The sequence below is a fragment of the Sceloporus occidentalis genome, unplaced genomic scaffold, assembly GCF_023333645.1.
Source record: "Sceloporus occidentalis isolate IW3139 unplaced genomic scaffold, rSceOcc1.0.p SCAF_5, whole genome shotgun sequence".
NCBI classification, from domain to species: Eukaryota; Metazoa; Chordata; class Lepidosauria; order Squamata; family Phrynosomatidae; genus Sceloporus; species Sceloporus occidentalis.
The window spans coordinates 162,059,584-162,087,480 of record NW_028316985.1 but is presented as its reverse complement, the minus strand read 5'-3'; the positions used below and the strand labels follow the sequence as shown (position 1 = coordinate 162,087,480).

Sequence of the window (27,897 nt, the reverse complement as noted above, 5' to 3'; positions counted from 1 at the left end):
CTTCCTGGTGATCCAGAGTAAGATCATTGTTCTCAGGCTGCAAAACTGCATGTTTTCCCCCCTTCCCATGCACCTCTCACCTTTTTTGTTAGTAAAAAAAAGATCAACATGTAGCATTTTACCCACATCACAGCACTTAAAATAAATGATTGCAGACACACAAAAATTGTTCCTGTGATTCTGAAACTGTCCAAATAACTCATAATATTACGGCTGTGTTCCCCATTTCCGTTTCATGGTGGAGCTCTTTTGAAAGACACCACAGGAAGAAACTCTCCAGTTCCACTACCTTGTGAACTCTATACCAACAATGGGACTGTCTCACTCCAATTCAGGAATTAAATCTAGCATTTTATTTGTCTCTGAGTGTTTGCCAGAAGCAAAATCATGTTCTGGTGGTCTAGTGTATAGAGAAGGATCAAATTTTTACATACTGTTGCTGCTGCTGCTGCTGCTTCTATTATTATTATTATTGCAATAGCAATAGCATTTACATTTCTATACCACTTCATAGTGAACTCAGCACTCTCCAAACAGTTTACAATCTGTAAGCCAATTGCCCCCAACAAGCTGGGCACTCATTTTGTCAACCTATGAATGATTGGATGAATGAGTCAACCTTGGAGCCCTGGGAGTACTGGCATTTAACCATTGTGCTACCAGGGCTCCATTATTATTATTATTATTATTATTATTATTATTATTATTATTATTATGTAAGTGCAAAGGCAGGCTTAATGCTAAACATAAAGAAAACAAAAATAATAACCATGATGGATCCACATAGGTTCGACCTAGAAAACGAGGAAATTGAAATAGAGTTCCAATACCTTGGATCAAACATTGATCAGAATGGAGACTGCAGTCAAGAAATAAGAAGAAGGCTAGGAACGGGAAGGGCAGTCATGAAATAATTAGATAAGATCCTATTGTAAAGACATACAACTGAACACTTTAGTTAGAATCATCCAAGCCATTGTATTTACCATCACCATGTACAGATGTGAGAGTTGGAGAGTGAATAAACCAAATAAAAAGAAAATCAATTCATTTGAGATGTAATGCTGTAGAACAGTGCTGAGGATACCATGGACAGCCAGAAAGGCTAACAAGTGGATCCCTGATCAGATTAAGCCTGAACTCTACCTGAAACCAAGGCACCCTAGTACATGCTCAGTACATACTAGGGTTAGGAAGGGGCATCCTTTCCGGACGCCCCTAACCCTAGTATGCGCCGAGCGTGTACAAAATGGCAGCGCCCATTCTACATGGGCGCCGCCATTTTGTTGTAGCGGACGCTTAGCGTTTGCATGTCTCAGTGCAGTAATGACACCGCAAGTGCGCCATTGGCACCTTGCGGCATCATTAGCGCACCGCAAAAAGAAGCCACTTTTTTGCGGCTTCTTTTTGCTGTGCGGAGGAGCCACACAGTTTGGCTGCTGAGGCTCCTCTGCGCAGCAAATGAGGGCGCTTTTCAGACCGCCCAAGATGGCAAAACTGAGGCTGATGTACTTTGGTCATATCATGAGAAGTCTTACTAGAAAAGATAATAATGCTAGGGAAGGTAGAAGGCAGCAAAAAGAGGGGAAGACCACATGGCAGATAGCTAGACTCAATCAGGGAGGCCATGGTCCTGAATTTATAGAACCTAAGCAGAGCAGTGGATGATACGGTGGCCTTGGAGATGTCTCATCCACAGGGACACCATGAGTTGGGGCTGACTCGAGGGAGTTAACATATACACACACAGGAGCAATACAACAACAATCAGCCATACTTTAAAATTCATAATTTGAAATTCATAATTGAAAACTATCTGGATAGGTCTGTTGGAAGAGACTAGCCTTTAATGAAGACAATGTATTTAGCTGTCGAATCTGTTTTGACAAGTCAAACCACAGTCTTAAGTCAGCTGAAGAAAAGGTCCTCTGGGTCACAGTTGCCAATCTGGTCCTGGCTGACTGGAGTAAATGTCTTCCAGAGGACCTGAGTGAGTGTGGTGAATTATACAGGAGGAGGTGATCTGGCAGTTAATCTAGATTCAAACCATGGAACTTGTTGAGAAACTAATTGGCAGCCAGTGGATTGGTTTTAATGTTGATGTAATAGAACCACTCTTAGATGTACCAGTAACCAATCTGGCTGCCATATTTTGAACTAATTGAAATTTCTGAATTTAGTACAGAGGTAATCCAATGTACAGCACATTGCAGAAATCCAGTCTTGAGGTTACTAGCTCATGTGCTACTATCTTTATGTCCTCCAGCTTTAGGATGGGGAACAGCTTGTGTAACAGCTGAAGCTGATAATAGGCACTCTATCTTTCTGAGCTGATTTTTGGCTGGGAACACAGTCTTTCAGGGGGAATGTAATCCCATCCAGGATTGTTTGACACACCTCCAAACCCAGGTTAGGATCCTTGACAGTAAGCACCCCTATCTTGCCTAGATTCAACTTCAGTTTGTTCTCATGTAGCCCATTATCTCCTCCTATAGAGGAGACGCACTATCCTTAGTTGAGGCTTATTTTAGTAGTTGGAAGCAGTAAAGAATATTTTTCACAGAGTTTGATTGTCAAATCTATCATGGAATATCCCATAATCTATTAAGTTAGGATCAGAAAGTTCATTACAAAACACTATTTTTTTCACTCATTCTTTTATTACATGTGTACCGTAAATTTTAATTTAAAAATGCCCAGAATAACTAACAGCGGTAATCCATTTTAAAAAGGACAGCAAATAAACAATATATAGTCATGTAAAAATGATGTATGAATGCAAACTAGTTAAAATATTGGACTAAATGCAAAAACACTGTCAATATAGACCCTCATAACTATGGGACTTCTGTTGCTGTTGATTAACAAGTCCTGTTCATTTCAATGGCTCTACTGTAGTTGGGACTAAAATTTGATTTATTTATTTTAAATAAAAAATGAATTTAAATAAAAAATAAAGTAAAAAATTCTATCTAAATAGAAAATCTGATTTTTCTTTTTAAAAATTTATTTAGATCAAGCACCAGAAGCTAACTATAGTATAAGCTTATGTAGAATCACTGCAGAATCTAAAAACAACACATGCTTTTGATCATATACAGAAGAAAGTTACACTTAACATGTATTTGTGTTCATGATAGTAATACCAGGTTGTGCTTTACACACTTCATGGCAAAAACTCAAAATGAATGATCTCTGGTCACATGGAGCATGGGGTGTGTGAGAGAGAGATATTCTGGGTAATTGAGCCACACAGCTGGAAGTGGAAATGTTTAGGTCATTTCCTATATGGGGATATACTAGGGTCTGGCTAATGGTTTAGACTACCTGAAGCTGATTAGTTCCATTCAAAAGAGACATTTTAAATGATTTCTTTTTAAAGTTCATTATGTCACTCATTAGATATATATGTACAGACTATTCTGATCAAAGATATTAAATTCATGAATGATCACAGCTGTCTACAGTACAGTATAATCCACTCATTAGCAAACACCTATAACAAGTTTGAATAATTGTTAATTTCTGTAAAAACAGAAAGATGAAATAATCTTGATAACTGCCAATCACCAGACAGAATACCTGAATCAAATGAAAATGAATTTATGAACATCACCTTTCATTCCTTAAATGTGAAGACATGCTTTAATGCTATACTTTGATTTCTGTTCAACATTCTGCTGTCAGGATTATTTTTTCAGCTCACCATTATGACCATATCACCCCTTTGCTGTCATCTCCTCATTGTTTCCCTATTCCTTTTAGGATTTGCTATAAACACCTTCTTCTAACCTTTAAAGTCCTGCTTAGTTTGCCCCTCCCCCTTTATTTCTCAGCTCTTGTTTCCTCCTACCATCCTGATCATGCTTTATATCCCAGAAACTCAGGACTCTTTACTCAGTGAAGGATTTCCTCTTCCCCAGCTTGGATTTGCCCCTTCTCTCTTGCCACTCCTCACTCCTGGAATCTTCTTCCCAAGCATTTGTGAACTATCACTTCCTTACTTAAGTTTAAGTCCAAACTAAAGACAACTTTGTTTAGGGATGCTTTTCCACTTATAGCTTGAGTTTGACCATTAGATAAGTATGTATTCATTTGTATTGTTTTTATAGCTACTGTTTTAGAGCATTTTTTTAAAGCCTCATTGATCCGTGTCACCTAGGGCAAGTGGAGGGTAGCGTGGGGTGGACTTGAATAATGTTTCCCTTCCTTCTCACTGGAGAAACATTACCCACATTCGCGTGTCACAGATAAAGAGGCCTGTCTATGAGCTCCATAAAATGCAGCCATAGCACATACTCATGGAGAATAAGGGAGTCAGATTCATTGAATCTAAAGTTGCCTTTGCATTTCTCCAGAACATACCAGTAGAATGATGCTAGTGGTAGCACCAGCACTGCACCAAATTCAAATCTGTTTAGGTGTAAGGGCGTTCATGTTACAATTATGGAATTATATTTCCAGTGTATGTGCCATGGCTGCATCCTATAGAATCCTGGAGTTTACAGATTCAAGCAGCATTAGAGCTTGCAGGCTGAAAATTGTAAATACCTCTCTCTATACCACAAAACCTAGAATTCCACAAGATGGAACCACCAGAGGGAGGGATTTTCAATATAGAAAACTGTTATTCTTAGTAAGGGATATTGATAGTAGGATTTCTTATCATGTCTGAATTGACAGCAACAAAGATTCAAAGGAAACTATTTCTGAAACCTATTTGTTTTTGTCATAAGTGTTATTTAAATACCGGTAACTGTTTCAGATACACTGGATATTTTCATGTATTGTTAATATATTTTAACCCTCATAAGATGTTTAAAAATATACTTCCTGAATTAGTGGTATTTCTAGGATTTTGAACTGTTAATGTTCGTAAATATCCTTTACTGCATACAATACACACATACAGAGGTATTATTTCCTTGTGATAATTTACTTATGTTTTGCAGTTGCCTATAGTCACAAGCAATATATTGATTATTATTGATGAATGGTTGGCAGTCATGATTGTTACCTGGTCCCTTTAAGATCAGAAACTATTGCCCTTCTATCCTGTTTTTGGACTTCTTTCCTTTGTTACACCACAGTTCCCAGATTCCCCAGCTGCAATGGCTAATAGCCACGCTCGCTCGAGATTCTAGGAGATTTGTCCAAAAGAAAGAAAGAAAAAGTCTGTGTATACATGCCTGTTGTGGGAAATTGGATGTTGAACTAGATAGAATTTTGATCAGTAGTGCATTTACACTGAAAAACCTGTACATGTTGGATATGTTGGATTTGTAATCTTATTCTTACACCTGATAGATGCATTATTCCACATATTTAAACATTTTAGCTAACATTTTAAACATGCATGTGTAAATGGCACAGAAATAAATTATTTATACTATTATAAATTTACCCTTCTAATGGGTTTCACAAAGAATTGCTAGTTTTAGATAGCAATTAGGTTAACATTGTTGGTGCATTGAATTCAGTTGAACATTATTTTTCAGTAAAATCCTACTGAAGGAGACTCGGTATGATAATCAAATGATATCTGAATAAGGTAAACCGATAAGCAAGATAGTTTAACTAATATTTTTGTATTATGATGAGAAAATGGTGCTTCTATTCTAGAATGTGCAAATTTAATAAAGAGAAATTCAAATAGTGATTATATCATTTTCTAAGGATATATTAAGGAATTAGCATTACTTGCCAGACCTTGTGTAAAGATTGGTTAAGTAAAATGCAGAGAAGTCTCATTCTGAAAGATAGCAGGGAAGAGTAAATTTCGATAACTCTGAAAAGTATTCAGCCACATACAAAGACAGGGAATAAAATAATGATTTAAAAGTGAAGCATGCATTCCATAATATATGGCAGGACAGTTACCGGGTAGCCATTTCGCCCTGGTTGACCCTGGTGGAAGGAGATGAAATGGAATGATAATTGTTAGACATACATTGAGTGGTATATGACATGATACACATACTTTGTACATACTGTTGGCCCTCCATATTCACAGATTTTTTAACCCTTGGATTCAACCATCCACAGCTTAAAAATTGTGTGTGTGTGTGTGTGTGTGTGTGTGTGTTCCAAAAAGCAAACCTTGATTTTGTCAATTTAGATATGGGGTACTATTTTTTCTAAGCCATTCTATTTAATGGGACTTGAGCATCCACAGATTTTGGTATCCTTCGGGGTTCAGAGATACCAAGGGCCCACTGTATCAATATGATATAAGACCACTATTATCTCTTTTTACCACTTAGTATTTCATCTTAAACTGGTAAGTACATCCATATCATAGTTTATGTGAGAAGACAGCAAACAGTCATCTGGAATTCAAATTTCCTTCAACCGAAGGCTGCAGAACATACAGCCAGAAGATATGCATGTTTATTCACAAGTAAATCTCAGTTAATTAAAGTAAGTTTACTGAAGGAAATTTTTCACAAGCTTCTAGTTTAGTTACTCATGAGTAAATCACCTGGCATTATTTTATTTACACTCAAAGGGTATCAATATGTTTTCTCTGCTCAGAATAGATACTGAAATGATATATACACTTAAGAAAAACTACCTTGGATGGCAGATAAATAAGTGTGACATTCAACACACTATAATAAGAATTTTAAAACACTTAAAAGATATGTTATACAAATAACAATGGAAATGGTTTAGAATTTTCTTAACTGACAAAGCAACCCTATGCATTATACCTTGGAAATGTCTGATAAGTCTGTATAGAATTGCAACCTTATTAACTTAACATGAAAATCTTGTCCTTTAAATAGGAAATGGGGATGGAGGAGAAGATTCTCTTTTAGTCAAGATTCTGTTTTCAATACTTTTAACAAAATTAAGCAATTTTTGCATGCATCTGCAAGGCACCTGTAATAACCCAGGTTCAGCTAAATGAGACTGCAGCACTGAGAAGATCAACCAAAGTCCACAGTCTTCCATGTCCAACCCACACACAAATCCAAATGGTCATCTATGTGGGATTCAGGTTGCAACAGTTGTTTTGCAGATGAGAAAGAACAAACCAAATCAAACAAATAATAAATACATGTAATAAATAATATATATATATATAATAAATAATCATAAGTATGGCTTTTGAATGCAGTGGAAAACTTGTCTAAAATTATTTTTATGGAATTAAATCTAGGCCTAAACACATTACCAAATACGTGCCTGCCAATGGAACACCATTCAAAAGCCTCAGCAGAGGCAGCTGAAGGTTTCTATGAAACAGGGCTAGTGAATCCAGTTCATCCTCATAACAGGATCAGAACTTTGAATAGTTGGAATTGAAATCAGGAGTGGATTTACTAGTCCACTGACATGGGAAACACTAGCTTGGTCTGGAATGATTTTGTTGGAATGATTTTCCCACTGAGCACACAGCCTGAAAAAAAACCCCTTATGTTCCATGCACTATAATATTTCTGATGTTATTGTTATCATTTATTTTATTCATTTGTATCCCACCATTCTGCTGATAAAGGGACTCAAAGGGGCTAACAACATATTTAAAACAATACAAATACATTAGAAGTATAAATACAAGTTTAAGCAATTCATGAAGTTAAAGCGCTAAACATCAAAAATATCAACATATATTTAAAAGCCTACCAAACTGAAAAACACAAGCACGTTGCATTGAAAGTCCAGCCCTAGTTAGTTAATAAAAGCTGGATGGGTGTGGATGTGTCATTGGAAGAACAGCAAACACAGGGCCACCGAGGTCAATCTAAAGAGGGAGTTTTAAAGGCCACTAGCAGCTACCAGAAAGGCCCTTTTCCTTGTCCCCACCAAACAAGCCTGTGAAGGTTGTGGGACAGATAGAAGCACCTTTCTAGAAGATCTTAAAGCAATAATGTGCCCAAATAAATCCTCCTATCAGTGCTCAGTCCACTGCATGTGCCAAAATCCTCCACTTTTCAAGAAAGGAGGCAAGAAAGGAAATAATGATACATGCTCCTTAAAATAAGTGAACAGTGTGGCATGGAGGGGTAACAGGATCTACCAGGTAGAGCCAGAAGATCTAACACTAATTCTTGGGAAAGCAGAATTGGTGTATGAATGTAGTTAACATAAAGATGGACCATAAATGAAGGCTCTTAAGGGTCTCTTCAGCAGGATGGACCGTCAGGCCTAAATGAAGTTCACCCTTCTTCTTCCCACAGTTACCATGACTCATTCACTAGTTTTTCCCTCTGAGCCTAATTTACACCATCTCCAAGTGAGAGGGAATATGGCATACACAAGTTATTGCACCTTCTTCTCATTCTTTTTATTACTCAGGCACTGTGTAAGGGCAGATGAAGTGACAGAAATTGCTAAAAATAAAGAAAAGCATGCCCAATGAGGCCAGACCTTGCCACTGGTCTTGTAAATTCCATTCCAGTTATACAAATTGGCCCTCTGTATCCATGGATTCTGCATACACAGATTCAACCTTCAATCGCTTGAAAATATTTAATTTCCTGAAAAGCAAACCTAAATTTTGCCATTTTATCTAAGGGGCACTATTTTACTATTTTAACACTGTATATAATGGGACTTTAGCATCCATGGGTTTTGGTATCCACAGGGGGACCTGAAACCAAACCCCAGTGGATGCCAAGGCCCCACTGTATTTAATAGTTGCAGAGCTATGAACATGGTGCGTTCTCATCTATGTTACATTTCTCATCTTTTTTGATGTCTATAACCTGTTTATAGTTGTCATGAATAAACTGTACATTTGCAGTCATAAAATACAGCATTTTTTTCATCTTTTAATCACATAGTCATGCAACTGGATGTATCTAAAAGATCTGAAAGAATCACATATAACGAGATGATAGGGAATTGGCAGTCTGTGTTTTTTTTATGTACTGGGACACAACAGTAAAGAAAGATGATTGGCATAGGAACAAACTTCTGTTGTAAAAAGTCAGCTCCAGCATTGATGTAAAATGTTACACTGTCCATTTTATATATTGTTTAATATGAAAATAATGCAAAATAAAGTGTTTTGAAAACTTATTTGAATTTTAAAACATGGTAGCAATAATTTCAACCATGTTTTGCATGGTACTTGTCACATTTAAAATATGAGTAATTTTTTTTACCAGTTGTTTAAAAAGACTTTCTGACCCATTCTTGATAATACAGAAGATCCAATAGGACATGAGATGTACTTACAGGGGGTCCTATGAAAAGAGAAAAGAAGAAAACAAAGATGAATATATGCAAGTCTATGAGAGCTGTGTAATTAAGATATACAGTATTCAGAAACATAGCCATAATTAATCATAATTCTTTTTTATGACAACACCATCAGTAGCATTTTCACTCTTCTATGGAATAATAAGGTTTATGATGTTGCATCCAGTGTCAAAATGTCTCATTTTAACTGTTCAAAATATACCTAGAACTCACAAATTTACTCATCTAGCATTTATTAGACATGCATTTCTTTAACCACAGTTATCACGACTTTTCTCTCATGGCATTTAGCATCAAAACAGACTTGCTTAGACCTATAATCCTTGGACTGTCTACCTTTGCAAAGATATGTAAATTCAAATAGTCACTTAACCATTCAAAACTTTCTTTTATCACCACTTTCTTTGATGGCACATTTTAAAAATGTCACAGTTTGCAGCACTGGCACATTCTTCCAATTACACTCTACACTTATAGGTTTTTGTACAACTGTTCTTGAGACCATTATCAAAAGCCTGAAAATCACATCTAATATTTCTTCCAGGCTTATTAAGAAGAGCAGCTGTAGCCATCAAATCAATGACTTTTCATTAGCCTTTTCTGCTTCCATTTTCTTTTGATTCAAGTTCATTGCAAAGGGTGCATATAACAGCAGCAGCTGTCCTTGGTGTCTGTTTTAAGTATGGTTAGGCTTTCATTTTTAACAATGTGATTTTATTGTCCAGTTAACCTGAGTAATTTTTGATGCTGGTAAGTGGTCCTGAAGAGATTTTTAATGTTATGAGCCTTTTCTTACCGGAAAACAAATTCATTTCCTTTGTTAATAATGTCATGTGTTTATAACACTTAAGGGCTACTGAAAGAGTTACATCAAATTCACAGGGGCAGTATTCATACATAAAACTAAACACTAGTTTAGCACTAACTGAATAAACTACAGAGACCACTGACAGAGCCACATGGAGGAGATCAACAATTTTTTCATCCATTTGAGTTAAACCACACTGCAGTGTTAAGTCCAAACCCTTAATTTTAAGAACGGCCTATTGAAGCAAGTCAGATTCATACATTACAATTCAAAGATGGCTTGTTTCAACAAAGCACATCTAACAATAACCACAATTGTCTTGAGTTCAAATATGACAAACTGAGGTTAATCTAAAATGGAACCAAAAGCTTCCAAAATCCTCCTTGAGGTCATATTGGAAGAAAGATCAAAGTGGATGGAGTGTACAAGTCCAAGGCTTGCTGCAGCTCATTCTCATAATATAAAGCATCATTTAGCATCTTGCACAAATTCAGCCTTGGCTAATATTCAACTGAATGGCTCCAGTGATAGAACTATGTCCATTAGAAGAACTGGGTGGTGATTAATCCACCCTCATCCCTGCAGCCCCCAGAATCTGCAGGAAAGCTCTAGAGCTGGTTTCCAAACAGTACAGAGGATTGCAGGGGGAGAATGAATAAAACCATGTATGCTAGCTGTAACAGCTGGGCACAGGTGCAATGCAGAGTTGTTGTTTTTAATATATTGATACTTTTTTAAAAGCTAACTGAAAATATATATATTTAAATGTGAAATAAATAATTAAAACAAATAAAAAATATTTCCAAAGCAATATTCCAGTTTCTAAATTATCAAAAACAATTTGTAATTGGCTTGGATCCACTGCACTCTGAGTATATATAATGGCAATTTTTTTATATACACATGTGCTAGCATTACTGGAAAACTCCTTGTACTACCCCACGATAATGTATGTGGGGGTCATTACACTGGTGGGGGAGGAAAATGATCATTAGGAAAAATGTCTGCATGGTATACTGGTTTGGGTACTGGACTAGAACTCTGGGAGACCAGGGTTTAAACCTCATCTTGGCCATGGACACCTACTGGATGATCACGAGAAAGTCACAATCTCTCAGCCTCAGAGGAAGGTACTGGTCAACCCTCTTTGAATAAATCTTGGAAAGAAAATCTCTGTGATAGGGTTGCCTTAAGATCACCACAAGTTAGAAATAACTTGAAGGCACATAACAACAACAGCAACAAAGGGGAATATGCTGATTGTAGATAGTGGGCCAAAAAAAAAAAAAAAATCTGGTGCAGGAGCTTAAAGCTAATGTGTAACTGCCAGTGAAAAAAGAAGCTCTCTGCATTTGAGGAATTTTTTCTTACACTATTCTCTTATGCCAAAGTGGAAATAGCACTTTCATGAACAGGAGAGACTTTTTGTATTCCAATCATTCTATTTCTTGAGAATAGGACAGCCCTTGGAAGCAATGGAACGCTATGAGACTGTGTTAGACCCCTTGAAGTGCTGTATCTCCCACCATATTTTTGATCCAAAAGGTTCTCTACGGACTGCCATTTTTAAAGGTCTCCTGGGGCCAGGAAAGGTCATTTTTCTTCAACAGGACTTGGCCAAAGTGAACTTTCTGTTTATTTTCTGTTTCAGAGAAAAGGTCATTCTTGGGTCAAATTTGGCTGGGGGAAGGGGGGAAGACAGGAAAATTGGTCCCTACACCATCCATTTGAGGGGGAAAGCTTTTAATTGAAATTTAAACCCATTTCTTTTTTTTTCCTGGGGGCCCAGGGGAAGCAAAAATGTCCCTTGGGCCATATGTGGCCTGTGAATGACACAGTGCCCAACTCAGCCTATGGGCCAAATGCTGCCCAAGGGCCATACTTTCCCTATGCCTGCTGAAAATATCATATATATTCTTTCCCTTAAGAGTCTCTCAAACATCACCGAATCTAGTTCTGGTGTGCAAAATGTAAGGATACAAGCATTAATGCATTACACACATAAACATAAGAAATATGATTTAGAATAACATACCAATCTCTCCTCTTCTTCCTCGTTTACCTCGTTTACCAGGAGGACCTAAAAAGCAAACATTTCCTGATTTGTAATAGTGCAGTTGAATTAAGAATGTCTTAGAACATACATTACTGGCATAGGGTCAAAGCGCAGGCAAAAGAAGTCTTTAAAAAAACCTAAACTGATCAAAAACTCACCATTTCTAATGGTAATTCTAATTAACAATATCTCCTGCTTCCCATCACCCTGCTCCCACTGCAAAATCATTTGACAAAATCCTTTGGTGCTATTTATTTTACACCCTTGTACAGTTTAGCTTTCCTGAGAAACATGTAGTGATAGGTACATACGTGGAAGTAAATCCCATTTAAGTATTTATTTCCAAGTTGCTGTGCTTATAACTGTAGCATTACCAAAAAGAACACTAATACTAATAATGTCTCAAAGTTTTATTTAATAACTAGAGCTTGAAAAGGCAACTTTCTGCACCACAGCTCCACAATCCCACAGCCAGCAATGGCTATGAAAAGAATTGCAGATTTGCAATTCAAATAAACATGTTAAAAAAGGAAGAGAACAACAAGAAGAGACAAAATGTTAAACCCAGCAAATCAGAGGAAAAATGGGAAAATAAACAAGAATCCTTGAAGTGTGGATTCAAAGGATGTATAATATTTCATATTCAAGGATAATGGTCAGAAATTTTATGTCAAAAACTTTGCTTTAGACAGGAGTGCATACTCAAGCTGCATCTTGTCTTCCCTTGTAGTTGACCTTTCTTTGAAATCATAGGTATGTGCAATAAAGACTCATAGCATGATATCATGTGCAAGAACAGAGAAAAAGTAATATAAATCTATGCACTATGCAGACAATAGAATGCTGCATCTTTACCTAAACTGGGGACAACATCACAGGTTTTAAATTTATGAAGTCGAAGGCTTTCACAGCTGGCATCCATAGTTTTTTTGTGTGTTTTTGGTCTATGAGGCCATGTTCTAGAAGAGTTTATTCATGATGTTTAGCCAGAAGCTGTGGCTGGAATCTTCAGAGAAAGATGCCAGCCACAATTGCTGGTGAAACATCAGGAATAAATTCTTCTAGAACATGGCTTGATACTCCAAAAAAAAAAACAAAAAAAAAAACCACCACACAAAAAGCTATAGATTTTGGATTCTTGCCTGGCTGCTCTGTAAATTCAAGTAAATCAAAAACCAGACTGATGATCAATCATGCTCTTTAAATTAAAAGGTGAAGTTTTGCAGTACCATTTTGCTGAAAATGCCAGATTTTATTTTCTAGCTTCCTATCCCTTTTGGTCTGGCTAAGGTTTTGCACAAGGAACCTACAGGGAAATTAGGCAGATTCTCGTGTGTGTGCATGAAAGATAAGAATGTTTATGTCCAGAATTTTGTGTGTTGAACTCTAGCATGTACTACACCACAAGTAGAGAAAAATTCATACATTTTAAGTTCAGTCAGCAAATCCTGTGCCAAGTAATATGTTACCTTCACTAAGCTCTTAACAGAGATCCTCTTGCTTAAAATGTCACTTTCAATTTTCAAGTCTCTAAAAAATGATGTGACTTCTTAGTGGACTAAACTTGTGTCATAGAGATTAATGATACCAAATAACCAAAGTAAGGAAAACTAGTTTATGTTAGGCTACCAACATAGTATTCAGAATGTTAACTACCAGTGCAGGTATATATTTTTAAAAAATCTATTTCTAGAAACAAACATTATGCCCCACTGTTTTTCCTGGAAGCAACAATCAAAGACTGGATGAGATGATGGAGTAGGAAGGATATCCTTTTGCTGCGCCTAGTGCTTGCAAAGTCAAGAGGACTCAGCACACTCTAACATCCCTCTACAACTATCATGTCCAACTTGAGGATGCTGCAAGGTTTAAGTAACAGAGGTTTAACCAAACTTCCTCTAACTGAGGAATCAAGACCTGGTTGGTGTCATGCTTCTACTCCTCCTGCATCACTGACAATTTCTAGCATAGACAGTGATGGTGGGAACAGCCGGGGGGGGGGGATATGGATTTAGGGGACATTGCTGCTTACATACTGCCTACAGTGGGATCCTCTGCTATATCTCACTTCCTTCAGGAAATAGAGGGAATCTTTCTGTGTGAAAAGGGCACTGGGCATCTAGTATTCAAATCCAAGGTCAAGTAAAGCAGGAGAGCTGAACTAAAATCTGATTATTTTATTTTTATACTGCTTCTCAGCTCTATATTGTACAATAGTCTTTTTAAAAAGTCAAAACAAGAAACTAAAACCAGAACAGAGCAAAGTAACTAAAAATCCAAAACTTATCACAGTACAGGGCTGACTGAAGTGTTCATATCAATATTTACTGTGCTGGAAGCATTAACATTATGCTTAGACACTTAGGAGAAAAAAGTGGTGCTTAAAAGACATTAGTGAAGGTAATACAAGAACTTCCCTAGGATATTTTGTAACTTGGGATCAGGGGATAAATGGCAAAAACCCACCTCTCTTGTTGCCAAACTCTTAAATTTAGATTGAAAGAGGAATTCAGAGGAAAATTTTGCTGAATAATAAATAAATAAATAAATAAATAAATAAATAAATTTATTTCTTTCCCACTTCTTCTCAAGGCGGGGTACACCACATTAAAATGCAAATCACAATTATTAAAAACCCACATAAAACCAACAGTTAAACAATAATAATATAAAACCAATAAAATACACTCATATAATACCTTCTTTAAAATTCTTTAAAATACACCAATTAAAAAGTCATGATTTAAAACTCACTGAGTAGGCCTGCCATAAGAGACATGTCTTTAATGTTATAAATGCTGTCAGCATTTTCAGCTGTCATATCTCTTCTGGCAGGTCATTCCACAGTTTGGGAGTAGTAGACGAAAAGATCCTCTGGTAAAATGTTCTCAATCTTGTCCTGGCTCATTGGAACAAACATTTCTCAGAGGACTTGAATGCCAGGGCAGATTGTACGGCAGTGGCATCTCTGCCCCTGATGTCACCATGTTTGGGGGCAGGTGATAGCAGTCAAAAGGGTATGCTCACCCCTTCTCTGTTGCTGCTGTTTGGAGTAGAGTGATGCCATGGCAGCAGAGTTGGGATGCCCTTGCTTGGCCCTTTCCTTCACTGCCGGGGCATCATTCTCCTCAACAGTAAAGTAATGCCATAGCAGCAGGGCCAGGTGGGTCATGGAGGAAGCCACTGCTGTTATGGTGAAACTGTGAGGGGCACATTTGCCCTACACACCCTGCAGTAGGAGGATTGCCCAATCAGGTGTCACCCTGGTGGGTTCACCCACCCTACCCCTTAATGACACCACTGTTGTAAGGGAAAAGGCAATCCTGTAGGTGATCTGGATCCAAACCATGTAAGGCTTTAAAAGTAATAATCAGCACTTTGTACTTTGCATGGAAAGAATTGGCAGCCAGGGGAGTGGTTTTAAAATCAGTGTGATGTACCTGTAATTGACATATTCTGACCCAATTGGGGAATTTGGACTTTGTACAAAGGTAACCCAAGGTAGAGTGCATTGTAGACGTCCAGCCTTTAGATTCTCCAATTCTAGGAAGAGAATCAGTTGGCATATCAGCCAAACCTAATAAGAGGCAGTCCTGACTGTTGCATCTATCTGAGCTGACAGTTGGAGGGACAGATCCAGGAGTACTCCCAGACTCCAAACACAGTCTTTCAGGGGAGTGTAACTCCATCCAGAACTGGTTGACACACCTCCCTCCCTAAATTAAAATAATAATAATAACAACAACAACAATACAGGTAATAATAATAATAATAATAATAATAATAATAATAATTTTATATTTTCTACCTCTCCCAAGGATTGAAGCAGGATTACATCATTAAAATAACACAGGACAACTCCAGAAGAACAATCTCTAAAATACTAATACTGAATTACACATTCCTATTAGTTCCTTAAAATCCAATCATCAAATAGTTATTCAGTCATAATCAGAGGTGGAGCATTAGCCATAATCTCTTATACAGAATCAGGTGGATAAGCCCGCTGGAAGACTCCGTATCCAACTCCGTATCCTGCCCTGAAGCTGGTTTGAAATGGGTCTAGATAATCGGCTTCATCCAAGACAGCCTGGAGCTGGAAGGCAACTGCCCTCTCGATCACTTTGCCCAAGGGAGACTGGTCTGTAATTGTTCCTTACCAGAGGGTCCAAGGAAGTTTGTTTTTAGGAGTTTTAAACCCTGCTTGTTTTAACTCTGATGGATAGTAAACACCTCTGTCTTGTCTGGATTCAGTTTCATTTCCCCCCCTCATCCAGCCCATTACCTCATTCAAGCATTCATTCAAAGGAGACACACATCCTTAGCTGAAGCTGTTTTTGAAAGCATGGAGAAGTACAGTGCATCCACTCCATACGCGGGCACGCCATACGCAGCTTCTGGTTTACGCGGAAGTCGCACTGAAATCTATTGAATGGGGCTTGAGCTTACGCAGTATTTGCCTTATGTGAGGAGGGGGTCCAGAATGGATCCCCGCGTAAGGCAAAGCTCCACTGTATATTTGGGTTTCATCTGTGCACTGATAACATCCCATCTCATGCCTGCAGATGATTCCTCCCAGTCAAGGAAGTGTGTGTCATCCAAGACTGCCTGGAGTTGGAAGGCAACTGCCTTCTCAATCACCTTGCCCAAAAAAGGAATATTTGATACTGGTCTATAATTATTAAGGTCCAGAGAATCCAGTGAGGGCTTTTTCAGCAGTGGTCAAACCACTTCCTTTTAAACAGGATGGAAAATTCCCCTCTGTGAGAGATGCATTGACTATATTTTTGTATTTGAAGCCTAATTGCATCTCTTCCCTGGATGACATGATCAAGAAAGCAAGTTGTCTTCCTTACTTGCCCCAGCAGCTTGTCCACATCAACAGTACTCACCAATTGAAACTGATCTAGTGTAATCCCACTCACAGAGCCACTGAACACCTCATTATTGACTTCCACTCCAATGATGGTATTTAAGTCGGCTCTTATGCAAGAGATTTTATCTGCAAAATGTTTATTAAAAGCATCACAACGAGCTACTGAAGATTCTAAGACTGGGTTCAGGGGAGAGAATGCCTGAGTTAGCCCTCTCACCACCCTGAACAGTTCAGCTAGACATGAACTCGTAGACACAATATATGCAGAAAAGATCTGCTGCACTTATTTCTACTTTATAGAAGCAAAGATATTCTCTAAAATGTATCTTGTCACATATATGTCCAGTTTTCCACCATCTGCACTCTAGTCATTGTCCTTCCTGTTTCAGTTCCTTGAGGGTTTCTATATATCAAGGAGCTTGTTTACAAATGGGTCAGAGAGGATGTTTGAGGTCACCATGTCAATAGCCCTGGTTAGGTTTTGATTCCATTTATCAACCAGAGCTTCAACAGGATTGCCAGTGATACCAGCCATATAACCCTCCAAGCCTCTTGGAATCTCAATGGATCCATTAGCCTTCAAGGGTGGGTCATTTTAATTTTAATCTAGTTGACACTAGATCTTGGGCAATAGGTATAAACAGTCCCGCAGTTCCTAAATTAGCAACAAGCATTATACCCATTATCTGTGTTATGTTGTTGTTCTTGTTGCTACTGCTTTGCAGTGATTTTTCCCCAAGGCAGCATCCCATGATCTACCTGAAAAAATTCAACTCTTTGGTGGGGATTAAATCTTCTTAAGTATGCTACTTAAAAAAAAGCCACACAAAAGAACAAGATCACATAGTTATCTTGGCAAACAAAAATAGCTGCTGTCACTTACTTGATAGACATGATTCAAGGACAGCTGAAATAAACAGACATAGTCATTCTATACTACCATGGAATGAAAGCCTTCTCATGGTTTCAGTTTGCCATTCCATTGTATTACTACTCTGCCATAGCAAATGCTTTCCTTATCAAGACACAAAAACATGCTGTAAGAAGAGAACACAACAGCCTCATTTACATTTCCACAAGCTACGACTTAATTGATTTGCATTGGTAATAGGGGATTTAAAGGCAGATTTGCAGGATAACTTTAATGGAAATTGCACCCAGACAATGTCATTAATAAATAAATAAATAAATTTAGCAGTTCTCTCACGTCTTTCCTAAGCATGTAGAAAGGCACATGCTCCACATACTTGCACAAGGAAGGAAAAGTAAATAAGGACTTAATTTCAAGCACTTCTCTTTAGAATATTGTACAAAATATTGTAATCTACAGAAAAAACTGAAGTCACAGTTCAAAATGTGAGCCCATGTGTTCATAAATTATTGCCTTTTGTTATGAAAAACAAAAACACTGTTACAAAATATTGTAAGTCATGTAACTACATGTGTGAAGGTTTTAGTCTTTAATGTACATTCCATTTTGTGCACTCAATGCAATTCAGTTGTCTTTAACATGTGATGTCATATTATTAGCCCCAGATAGGTACATTGTGATACTATATCCACTTACATGTAAAAATGGTATCTATGCATGATTGGTTTTGGTAGAAATCAGGTTCATATTCCAATGGCATCAAAGTGCACATCCCACTGAAAGTAACCACAGTACCATAGAGAAATCCACATGTAGGTGCATATATACACAACCAGAAGTAACTTCTGGTCACTTAATCTAGACAATACAGAGGTGCTCCTGGTCAGCTGTAAAGCAGATTAGAGAATAGGGACTCAATCTGTGCTGGATGGCATTACGCTTCCCCTCAAAACTCTGGCTCACAGCTTGGGTGTTCTCTTAGATTCAGCTCTGAGCCTGAATGCCCAGGTTTCAGCAGTGGCCAGGAGTGCATTTGCACAATTAAAATTAGTGTGCCGGCTGTGCCTGTTCCTTGAGATGTCAGACCTGTTTACAGTAATGCATGCCTTGATTACTTTCCATTTGGAAATATTGTTACACATTCTACCTGGGATTGCCTTTGGAAATTATCTGGAAAACTTCAACAGGTCCAAAATGCTGCAGCCAGAATGCTGACCAGTGCGAGTTATAGGGAACATTTAACTTAAATGGCTACCAATTCATTTCCAGGCACAATTCAAAGTGCTGGTCATGACCTATAAAGCTTTGTACAGCTTAGGTCCATACTACCTGAAAATCCATATCTCCCCATATGAACATGCAAAGGCCCTAAGATCTATAGGGCAAGATTTTCTCTTTATCCTGGCACAATAACAGGCTCGCTTGGTGAGGACACCAGAGAGAGCCTTCTCAGTGGCTGCTACCACTCTCTGGAACTCCGTTCAATGAAAGACTAAGATGGCCCTTCCCTCTTTGTGTGTTGGTGTTTGTTTGTTTTGTCATCAACAGAAAAATACAATTTTGTTCATGCAGGTTTTTAATATGTAATAGTTCTCAGAGAGGCTTCTTACCGAGGTGTGTGCTTAGTTTATTTTTTAACTTTTTATGTTTTAAAAAAAAATTAAGTTTAGACTTAGAAGAAAGAGGAGAGAAGACAGGAGGAAGGAACATTAACAATCTAAAATATGCATATGATACCATATTACAAGTGGAAAACAGAATCTTGGAACAACTACTGAAGAAAGTCAAGGAAGAAAGTGCAAATAAAAGCTTGCTGCTGAACACAAGAAAACAAAAATAATGACCACAGAGGACCTATACAAATTCAACCTAGACAATGAGGAAATTTTCTTGAACCCTGGATCAAACATTGATCAGAACAGAAACTGCAGTCAAGAGATAAGAACACTAGAAATGGGAAGAGCAGCTATTAAAGAAGTAGGCAAGATATTAAAGAACAAAGATATATATATATAACTGAGCATTAAAGTTAGCATCATCCAAGCAATGGTATTCCCCATCACTATGTATGGATGTAAAAGTTGGACAGTGAAAAAAGCAGATAAAAAAGATCAACTCATTTGAGATGTGGTGGTGGAGAAGAGTGCTGAGAATACAATGGACAGCCAAAAAGACAAACAAATGGGTCCTGGAACAGATCAAGCTGAAATACCCCTAGAAGTCAAGATGATTACACTGAGGTGGTCATACTTTTGCCACATCATGAGAAGGCGTGACTCACTGGAAAAGATAATAATGTTAGGAAAGGTAGAAGGCAGTAGAAAGAGAGGAAGACTGCACATCAGACAGATAGTCTCAATTAGGGGAGTAATGGGCAAGAATCTACAAGACTTTAGCAGAGCGGTGGAGGACAGGGCTTCTTCATCCATAGAGTTGCCATGAGCTGAGGGTGACTTGAGGGCAGTTGACAACAGCAACTGTTTTAAATGTGACAATTTTAACTTGGTCAGATTTTATCTGATTTCTTCTGAAAGCCACCTTGGGTCTCACTCTGGGAGAAAAGCAACATTTGAAATAAATAAAGTATTTTTTTTCATTATTGGAACCTATGGAGGAATGCTTTGAGGCCCTAAAAGGTCAAAAGAGAAATAATAACACTTCTGAGAAGCTTCTGAATGTGTGATCCCTCCTTTGTAGTATTTGGGGTCCTGTTTTACCCAGCACTACCACCTTAGATGCAGTATTCTCACCCCTAATTTACATCCACTGTTATTGCTACAACAACTGATACAAGAAGGCATGCCTATTTCTACTCACACATCTATTAACAAGTATTCAGTTCAAGGATTATGAGCAGAATATAGAACTGCTTCCTCTGGCATTACCTCACCTTGCCATAGAGTTCTCATCCAAGGCTTTGTTGTTTTCTGGCACTGTAGGTTGTAAGGAAAGTCAGCAAGGACTTCTTGGTTGTGGCAGTTAAGTCAAAGAACTGTCTCCCTAGAGAGATTCAGCTGGCACTTTCTATTATTGCAGAAGCACCTCAAAGACATTCTTCTTGGTTTCATGCAACTTTATTTGTAAGGTATGGTTCAATATTAGCAATCTCTGTTATTTGTTGTTGTATTTGTGGGCTTCAGTTAGAATGTGGTTGAAAATGTTTTGTTTTGATAAAGTATTTTTCTGCTGGTTTGCACAAATTCGCTGAATGGTCTGGCACCAGTTGCACTGTCAGCTTCCATCTAGGTAAAAAGAACACTACAAACACACAAATACATAGTATTCCTTAAATACTTATTCATTATTTTTTATACCATCTTTCCTTACAAAATTTAAAACAGTATCTTTATTTTGTTGTTGATCAATATCTGTTAACTAATATCCACTACTCTGTAAAGCTGAAGCGTCTCTTCTTACAGTAAATCTGATATTCTGGCATTATTTTTAAGCCAAGATTGACAAGACTTTTGTGATGATGGTAACAATTTAAAGTGGCCACTGAACTTACTGGCTTTCCATTTCAGTAACAGTGAAATCCAATACTTTAAGATTAAAGGCGGCATGCAGTAAGTCAGGAACACTGGCACTACAATAATCTCTGACAAACCTGCAGAGGCAAGCGTATCCATTTAAGCATAAGACTCTGCTGTATCCAAACTAGGCATATTACTTTCAACATTTCTCAAAAGTGTCCTCCCTCCCATTTCTATCATAATAAATATATCATCTGTAGAGGAGCTTAGTGACAGCTGCAGAAGTGAGTTTTAAAAGAATTATACATTCACTAATCCCCTTATTGCATAACAATCATGAATGGAGAGCCACACATTTGTTTATAAGAAACAAATAGCCAAAGAAGGAAGGAAGGAAGGAAGGAAGGATCTTCAAGGTCTTCACACAAAGTTGTATTAACTATATTCAGAACTTGGGAAAGTTATATTTTTGGACTACAACTTTTCAGAACCTCACAGCCAGCATATGAGTTGCAGTCCAAAGAAGTCACTTTTCCAAGTTGGGTAGTACTATATTATACTCTTCCATGAACCAAGAATCTGGGACAGTCTTCCCTACCAAGTACATTCTGTGTTGCACTACAAATCCCATCAACATCAGCCAGTATGGCTGTTATCTGTATCTAGTCAAGAACAATCTACAATTTCATTAATAAAAGGGGGAGAAAAAAACCTTTTGAGTTTGCAATTACATCAGTTAACTAAAATCAATTAATTAAATCTTTCTCTTGGCTAAATACAGCCAGCAGCAACAGAACAAAAAGGCAAAAGGAAATAGACTCCCCTTCCCATCTGAGGTAAAAGGGAAGTCTGCAAAGATATAAATGGAAGCATACATCATATTCTGTCTCATCATTCATAATTAAAAGATATGGATTGCTTCAGACTGTCAAAATGACAGCCTATGGTCTGGCTCATATTCTTTATCTCTCTCTTTTACTCATTGTTGTACAAGTCATTGTTACTGCCACTAAAAAATAATAATCCAGTCCTGACTAATTTTCCTTTCTGAAAAAGCTTTAGAGAAATTACTTTTCTGTTTTCAAAAGAAATATTGTATTATTATCTATTATCCTTTTAGTTAATGAATGGACATAACTTCTGCTTAGTAACATATGTTAAAATGAAAAGAAAAACAGTTCCATAAGCTTACAGACTAACAGTGGGGAGTTTTGAGGGAGGGAAGGAAGAAAGGACATGTTGGGAACAATGGTAAAATGTGATGGATATACATGTTGCAATTACACATCAACAGTGTAATCTTATACAGCTACTCACATGTAAGTACCACTGAGTTCCTCAATGTTAGTTATTTATAAAGAAGAAATTAAAAGTCATGGTGCATGAACTCAGAGACATAGGGGAATAAAACCTTTTCCTCCAGAGTCCAAACTATGCTGCAGTGGGGAACTGAACGTGTCCCACAAATAATTAAGAATATTGGACAGTCAAGATTCCTATGTAGTTGAATCTCCTTAGAAATTATTGACCAGAAATGTACTAAATGATAAAGTACACAAACACACACACAAATATCAGTACAGCTATTGCAGTTGAGCCCTCCTAGGAACAACAAAGGCTGGGTAGCATCTATTCTATGCACATCAATTGGGAATAAGCTATATTGAACTTCTAAGTGCACAGAGTGCTTGTAAGAGTCTCCTTATTCAGGAATGACCAAACGGTAGGAGATTATCACATGGGACTAGGAAACAGGAGGAAACCACTATGCTCTTATCATGTTTGCGTGATCACAGGAAAATTTTCACACAATGTCATGCACATACTGTGTTTATCCCATAATTGAACCATCATGCTAATGCAACTTCTCATTAACAACAAAAAAGTGTTGTTAATGGTTTGCCAATAGCACTTCATTAGCACTATCAGGAACGTGTGAAAGGCAATCACATTTCAATAGTGCTATTGAGAATCTGTCATTAAAGAAATCACTTGAATCCTCCAGTCCTCCAGTGTGCCATTCGGCAGAATCACTTCCTGTGTCACATTTGTGAGTCAAAGGAGAGTTCCTTAGTGGCAAGAGGTTACCCATTTTTTTCTCTCCAATCACAACCCCTTCTTCCGATGTGCGGAATGTAAGAGCACTGTTTTACCATTTGTGAATTGTTAATGCCCCGTTATTGCAGCACCGTGTAAAAGTAAGTGTTGCAATTTTGCTTTTGTATTGGTCTTGCTAAATAATGTTAGAACAGTGCTATTAAAGTGTAAATAGCCCTCGTGTGATAGTCTCCGTAATGGATGGAAGAAACAGTTTTCTCTTCCCCTGATGATGTCTTACAATTCATTGTGTAACCTTAAGCTTTGTAAGTATACGTAACTTATATTTTCTTTTGAGATTAAGTGTGCAATCCTGTTTCTTCTAATGTATCTCCACAGATTTTGTTTTTAAAGTACAGTAGTGTAATGGAGGGACAGATCTGAAAGGAAACTTTATATGCAGCTTTACGTTCACTAAATAGGGTCTTAACTTGTTTAACCTTTGTTTGATGAATTAATTGTATTTTATTTACTCATATTTCATTTGTCATTTTGCTATTACTTTTATGGTAGTCAAATTATTTTCTGCTTCAATTGGTTATTATTATGGATGATATTTTAATGCAATGGATTGTGCATTGTGATAGGGGTTTTTGTTAGACAATATTCCTGTAAGTAATCAAAATTAAGAATGAACTTCCTGCCAGTGTTGAGCCACTCCTACTTAACAGCTCAGAAGTCAATCTCATGGTAGGCCCAATCTAAACTGTGACCATGGCATATGGAAAGAGGGGGGACCAAACCTATTAATATATATTCCCACAGAGCTCCCCAAATCTCTTCTTTGCCATAGAAAGTAACAATAGAACTATTGTTCCTGTACAGAGCAATTAAGAGTCTTTTTCACAAAGAGGAAATGTGTTTGGGATAGTGGGTGGAAAATGATACAAACACATTTAGAAAGTATCATCTACTTTCACAGTGAAGTTTTATTTTATTAAAACATATACCGTGGTCCCTCTACATTCACTGGGGTTAGAAGTGAAGGACCCCTGTGAATGTGGAAAACCTCCAAATAAAAGAACACATTTCTTTTTACTTGAGAGAACACTTCTCTAAGAATCTCTAGGTCCTCCAGTGCAACTCTACAGTCAACATCTGCAGAGGTTGATCCTAGAATCATGCTGGAGGACCTACAAATGTCTAGAAAAGTGTTTTCTCTCAGAACATCTAGGTTCTCCCTCACAACCCTATGGTCAACTTCTGGCAGAGTTGCACTGGAGGACCTAGAGATTCCTAGAGGTAACATATTAATCAAAACCACAAATAATCAAAACTGCAAAAGTCAAAGTTGCAAGTGACGAGGACCAACTGTATTAGAGAAATCCAGCACAGAGGGCAGTTGTCTGGCCCATCAACAACAACAAGCTAATTGGAACCTCCATGTACAGAGCACAGCTTGGGAAAAAGTTACCTTTTTAGACTAAAACTTCAACTTACAGTATTTGGAAGAATTAAAGTTCAAAAAAAGAAAAGAAACTTTTCAAAGCTCTGGTACAAAGGTAATACGCTTCTAGATAGCAATTGCTGGGGAGACAAACAACAAGAGAAGTATTCCAAGGGGACACAAAATACTGGAGTAGATAGACCTTTGGTCTGATCCAACAGAGTCCTTATGCTCAAGCTCTAAAGAAAAGGTTGGATGCATTCAGCTGCTTATCTCTTGCCAGCTGTACCTTTGGTAGGTTGGCAGGCCTCCACTGTAGGAACTTCTGACAGCCATCTGTATCTGCTTGTTGAATGTTGAGAACTTAATCCACTTTATTACTGTCTTTTCACAGGTGCATTTTGTACCATCTTTTTTCTTTTATCACAGTCCCTCTTATGAAATAATATGGATATTTTTTTAAAAAAATAAAAACAGTGAACTGGTCATACTGTTTTATATATGATCATTTTTTGGCAGGAATTCCACTAAAGGGACCAGATGATAAACCAAACAAGACATAAATAAAAAGGAAAAAAAAGGAAATAAGTACAATGGATGCATTAAATCGAAAAATACAAAAGATATGAAAATGGATTCATGCTCCATATTAGAAGGCATTGATCTCCCCTCCAAAATTTTGCACAACATTATTCACATGATCATTTATAGGAACAGGAAACCAACCAGTAACCAGTATAGATTTCCAAGCAGCACTGCAGATGTTGTGAGGAATGAATCACTGCTCCCTGGAACATGCTAATAATAGCAGCAACTAAAAAGCCCCCCTCCATCCACCATATGAATCAAAATATTGAAAAGGAACTCTTGGAAGCAAACTAGGAGTCTTGTATGAAAGGACTTGTAAGCCTGATTCAAGTACAAGGATACCTCAGTAAACAAAGCCTTTGACAAAGAAGCTCGTTTTTACAAAGTCTTTTTTACGTGAGCCCAGCTCAGCTCCCTCTCCTTTCTTGTTTTCTGTCTAGCTGGAAGTTGTTTTGCCACATTGGTACTTGGAGGATGGTAAAAGGGGTGGAAAATTAGACTTCTGTGTTGGGTTGAAGCAGCACATCTGCAGTAAACAATGCAATAAAGCTTGACCTGGGAAAGAATAGTGCTGTGTGTGCTTACACATATCAGGCAAGCTAACTGACAGTGTCCAGGATCAATTACTGAGTATGTGTAAAGAGTAATAGAATAAGGAAAGAAGCAGATTAGCCTGCCCCACCAGCTACTGCAGCATGTTGCAAAAAGCATAAATCTGTTTCAACACCAAAATGGAAATTATAAGAAAAATTGGGGCTGCTGAAAAAAAGGGGAAAAAATCACTACAGAATGCATTTTGGAAGAAGCTTTCAAGTGATCATTAGAAGATTAAAATGTTTTATTTACATTTTATTTGCATATGTGTGGTTGCTTCAGTTGCTGACTTGGTTGCTTCAGTTCACATGGGCATGTTAGTTTTGAATAAAAAGTTTACTGAAACATCTTGAATGGCTCTTTCGTTTTGTAGTGTAGGAACCCAGGAACACATCTACTTTGTTAATAGAGGTACACCTATACTAATCTCAAATTCAGGTGCCAAGTATATCCTCAGAAACACTCTGTTCCTTAATTCTTAGCATCTGTCTGCCATTGTCATTAATTTGCACTATGGTTTTGGGTGGGGACTTGAGAATCTAGTTTTAAAATACAGCACAGAACCAAGAAGACTGAAGTCTGGTTACTCTTGATATTGTTATTTTCACATGATAATCACACATAATGGTGCCTGCATCACCCCTAGAACCATGCATATCTATGTACCCTATTTCCCCGAAAATAAGACATACTCATAAAATAAGACATAGCAGGATTTCTAAGTATTTGCGCAATATAAATCATACCCCGAAAATAAGACATAGTGATAGGCCCATCGCAGAATGGAAGGGGCGGGAAGGGAGCGGAAAGATTGGGGCCACTGATTCTAAAGGAAATGGAGTAGCAAGAAATTCAGGATGGAATTCCGGGTTTGGAGAGTTATGATGATGTTCTAGAAGAAGATGACTTAACTATAGTTGAATAAATGTAGATTATTGTACCATGCTTAATAAAACTAAGACACCCCCTAAAAACAAGTCATAGTGTGTCTTCTTGAGGAAAAATAAATATAAGACAGTTTCTTATTTTCGTGGAAACACGGTAGGAAAATACCATCTGAGAGAAGAGACCTTCCTGTGTATTGCTGTAATAGAAAGCACTGTGACCAAAAGAGGGGTTATTCTGGAGTTTTATTTAGAGAACAAATGGTTAAAATGTGGTCCTGAGACTGTCTGAGGCCCCCAATGGTGTTTCTGTGAGTGTTGATTCCTCCTCCCCAGACTGTAAAGACTGTCCTTTGTCTAGTACAAAAAAAAGTGTACCAGACACGTTTCCACCAGTACTGATAGATAGAGTGGCAGAAACAAAGTATTACAAAGCAATTCACCTTTTAAATAAGTTGAAGGGCCACTTGCACTGTTTAACGTATTTTTAAAAGCTGTTTATACATGGTCTGCTCGATACTTTCAGGTTTTGGTGGGATTCTGGGCAATCTATGGCGGGATACAGACCACCCCTTTGGGGCAGCCTGCACCCACCCCTTTCCCCGACGGATTGGGGCCTGAGCAGCCACAGCGGCAGCCCCAGAGGCCCCGATCCGCCACTTTTCCAGGCCTCAGGGAAGCAGCAAAATGCCACTTCCCCGTGGCCTGGAAAGGGGTGTCCTTGGGGCTTCATGCCCCAAGGACATCCCAACAGTGGCGGGGAGACAGAGAAAGGGGCCGCTCGGCCCGTCTCTCTTCAGTATCACTGGCACGGCCATGTAAAGGCCACGCCAGCAATATGCGGCACGAAAGGAGTTCTGTTTTGGACACAACGCAGCTGTTATGTCAAAATAGTGGTGTCCATGTAGACAGGGCGCCACCATTTTGACGTACTGAGTATGTACTAGGGTTAGGGAGCGTCTGAAAAGGCAACCATAGCACATACTGAGTACATTCTTTTTGGCCCATCTGTACAGGGCCTATATGTCTTCCAGAGTAGTTCATATGTCC

At 37.9% G+C, this 27,897-nt stretch overlaps 1 protein-coding gene across 1 annotated transcript in view; it reads right to left on the bottom strand.

Moving 5' to 3' along the window:
- Positions 1-27,897, bottom strand: part of LOC149313057 (uncharacterized) — a 386,934-nt gene that overhangs the window by 176,826 nt on the left and 182,211 nt on the right. Inside the window, exons 3-4 of the mRNA XM_089525983.1 lie at positions 12,057-12,101; positions 9,190-9,197 (exon numbers count right to left, since the gene is read on the bottom strand). Coding sequence (XP_089382109.1) covers positions 9,190-9,197; positions 12,057-12,101 — 53 coding nt within the window. The remainder of the gene's footprint in view (positions 1-9,189; positions 9,198-12,056; positions 12,102-27,897) is intronic.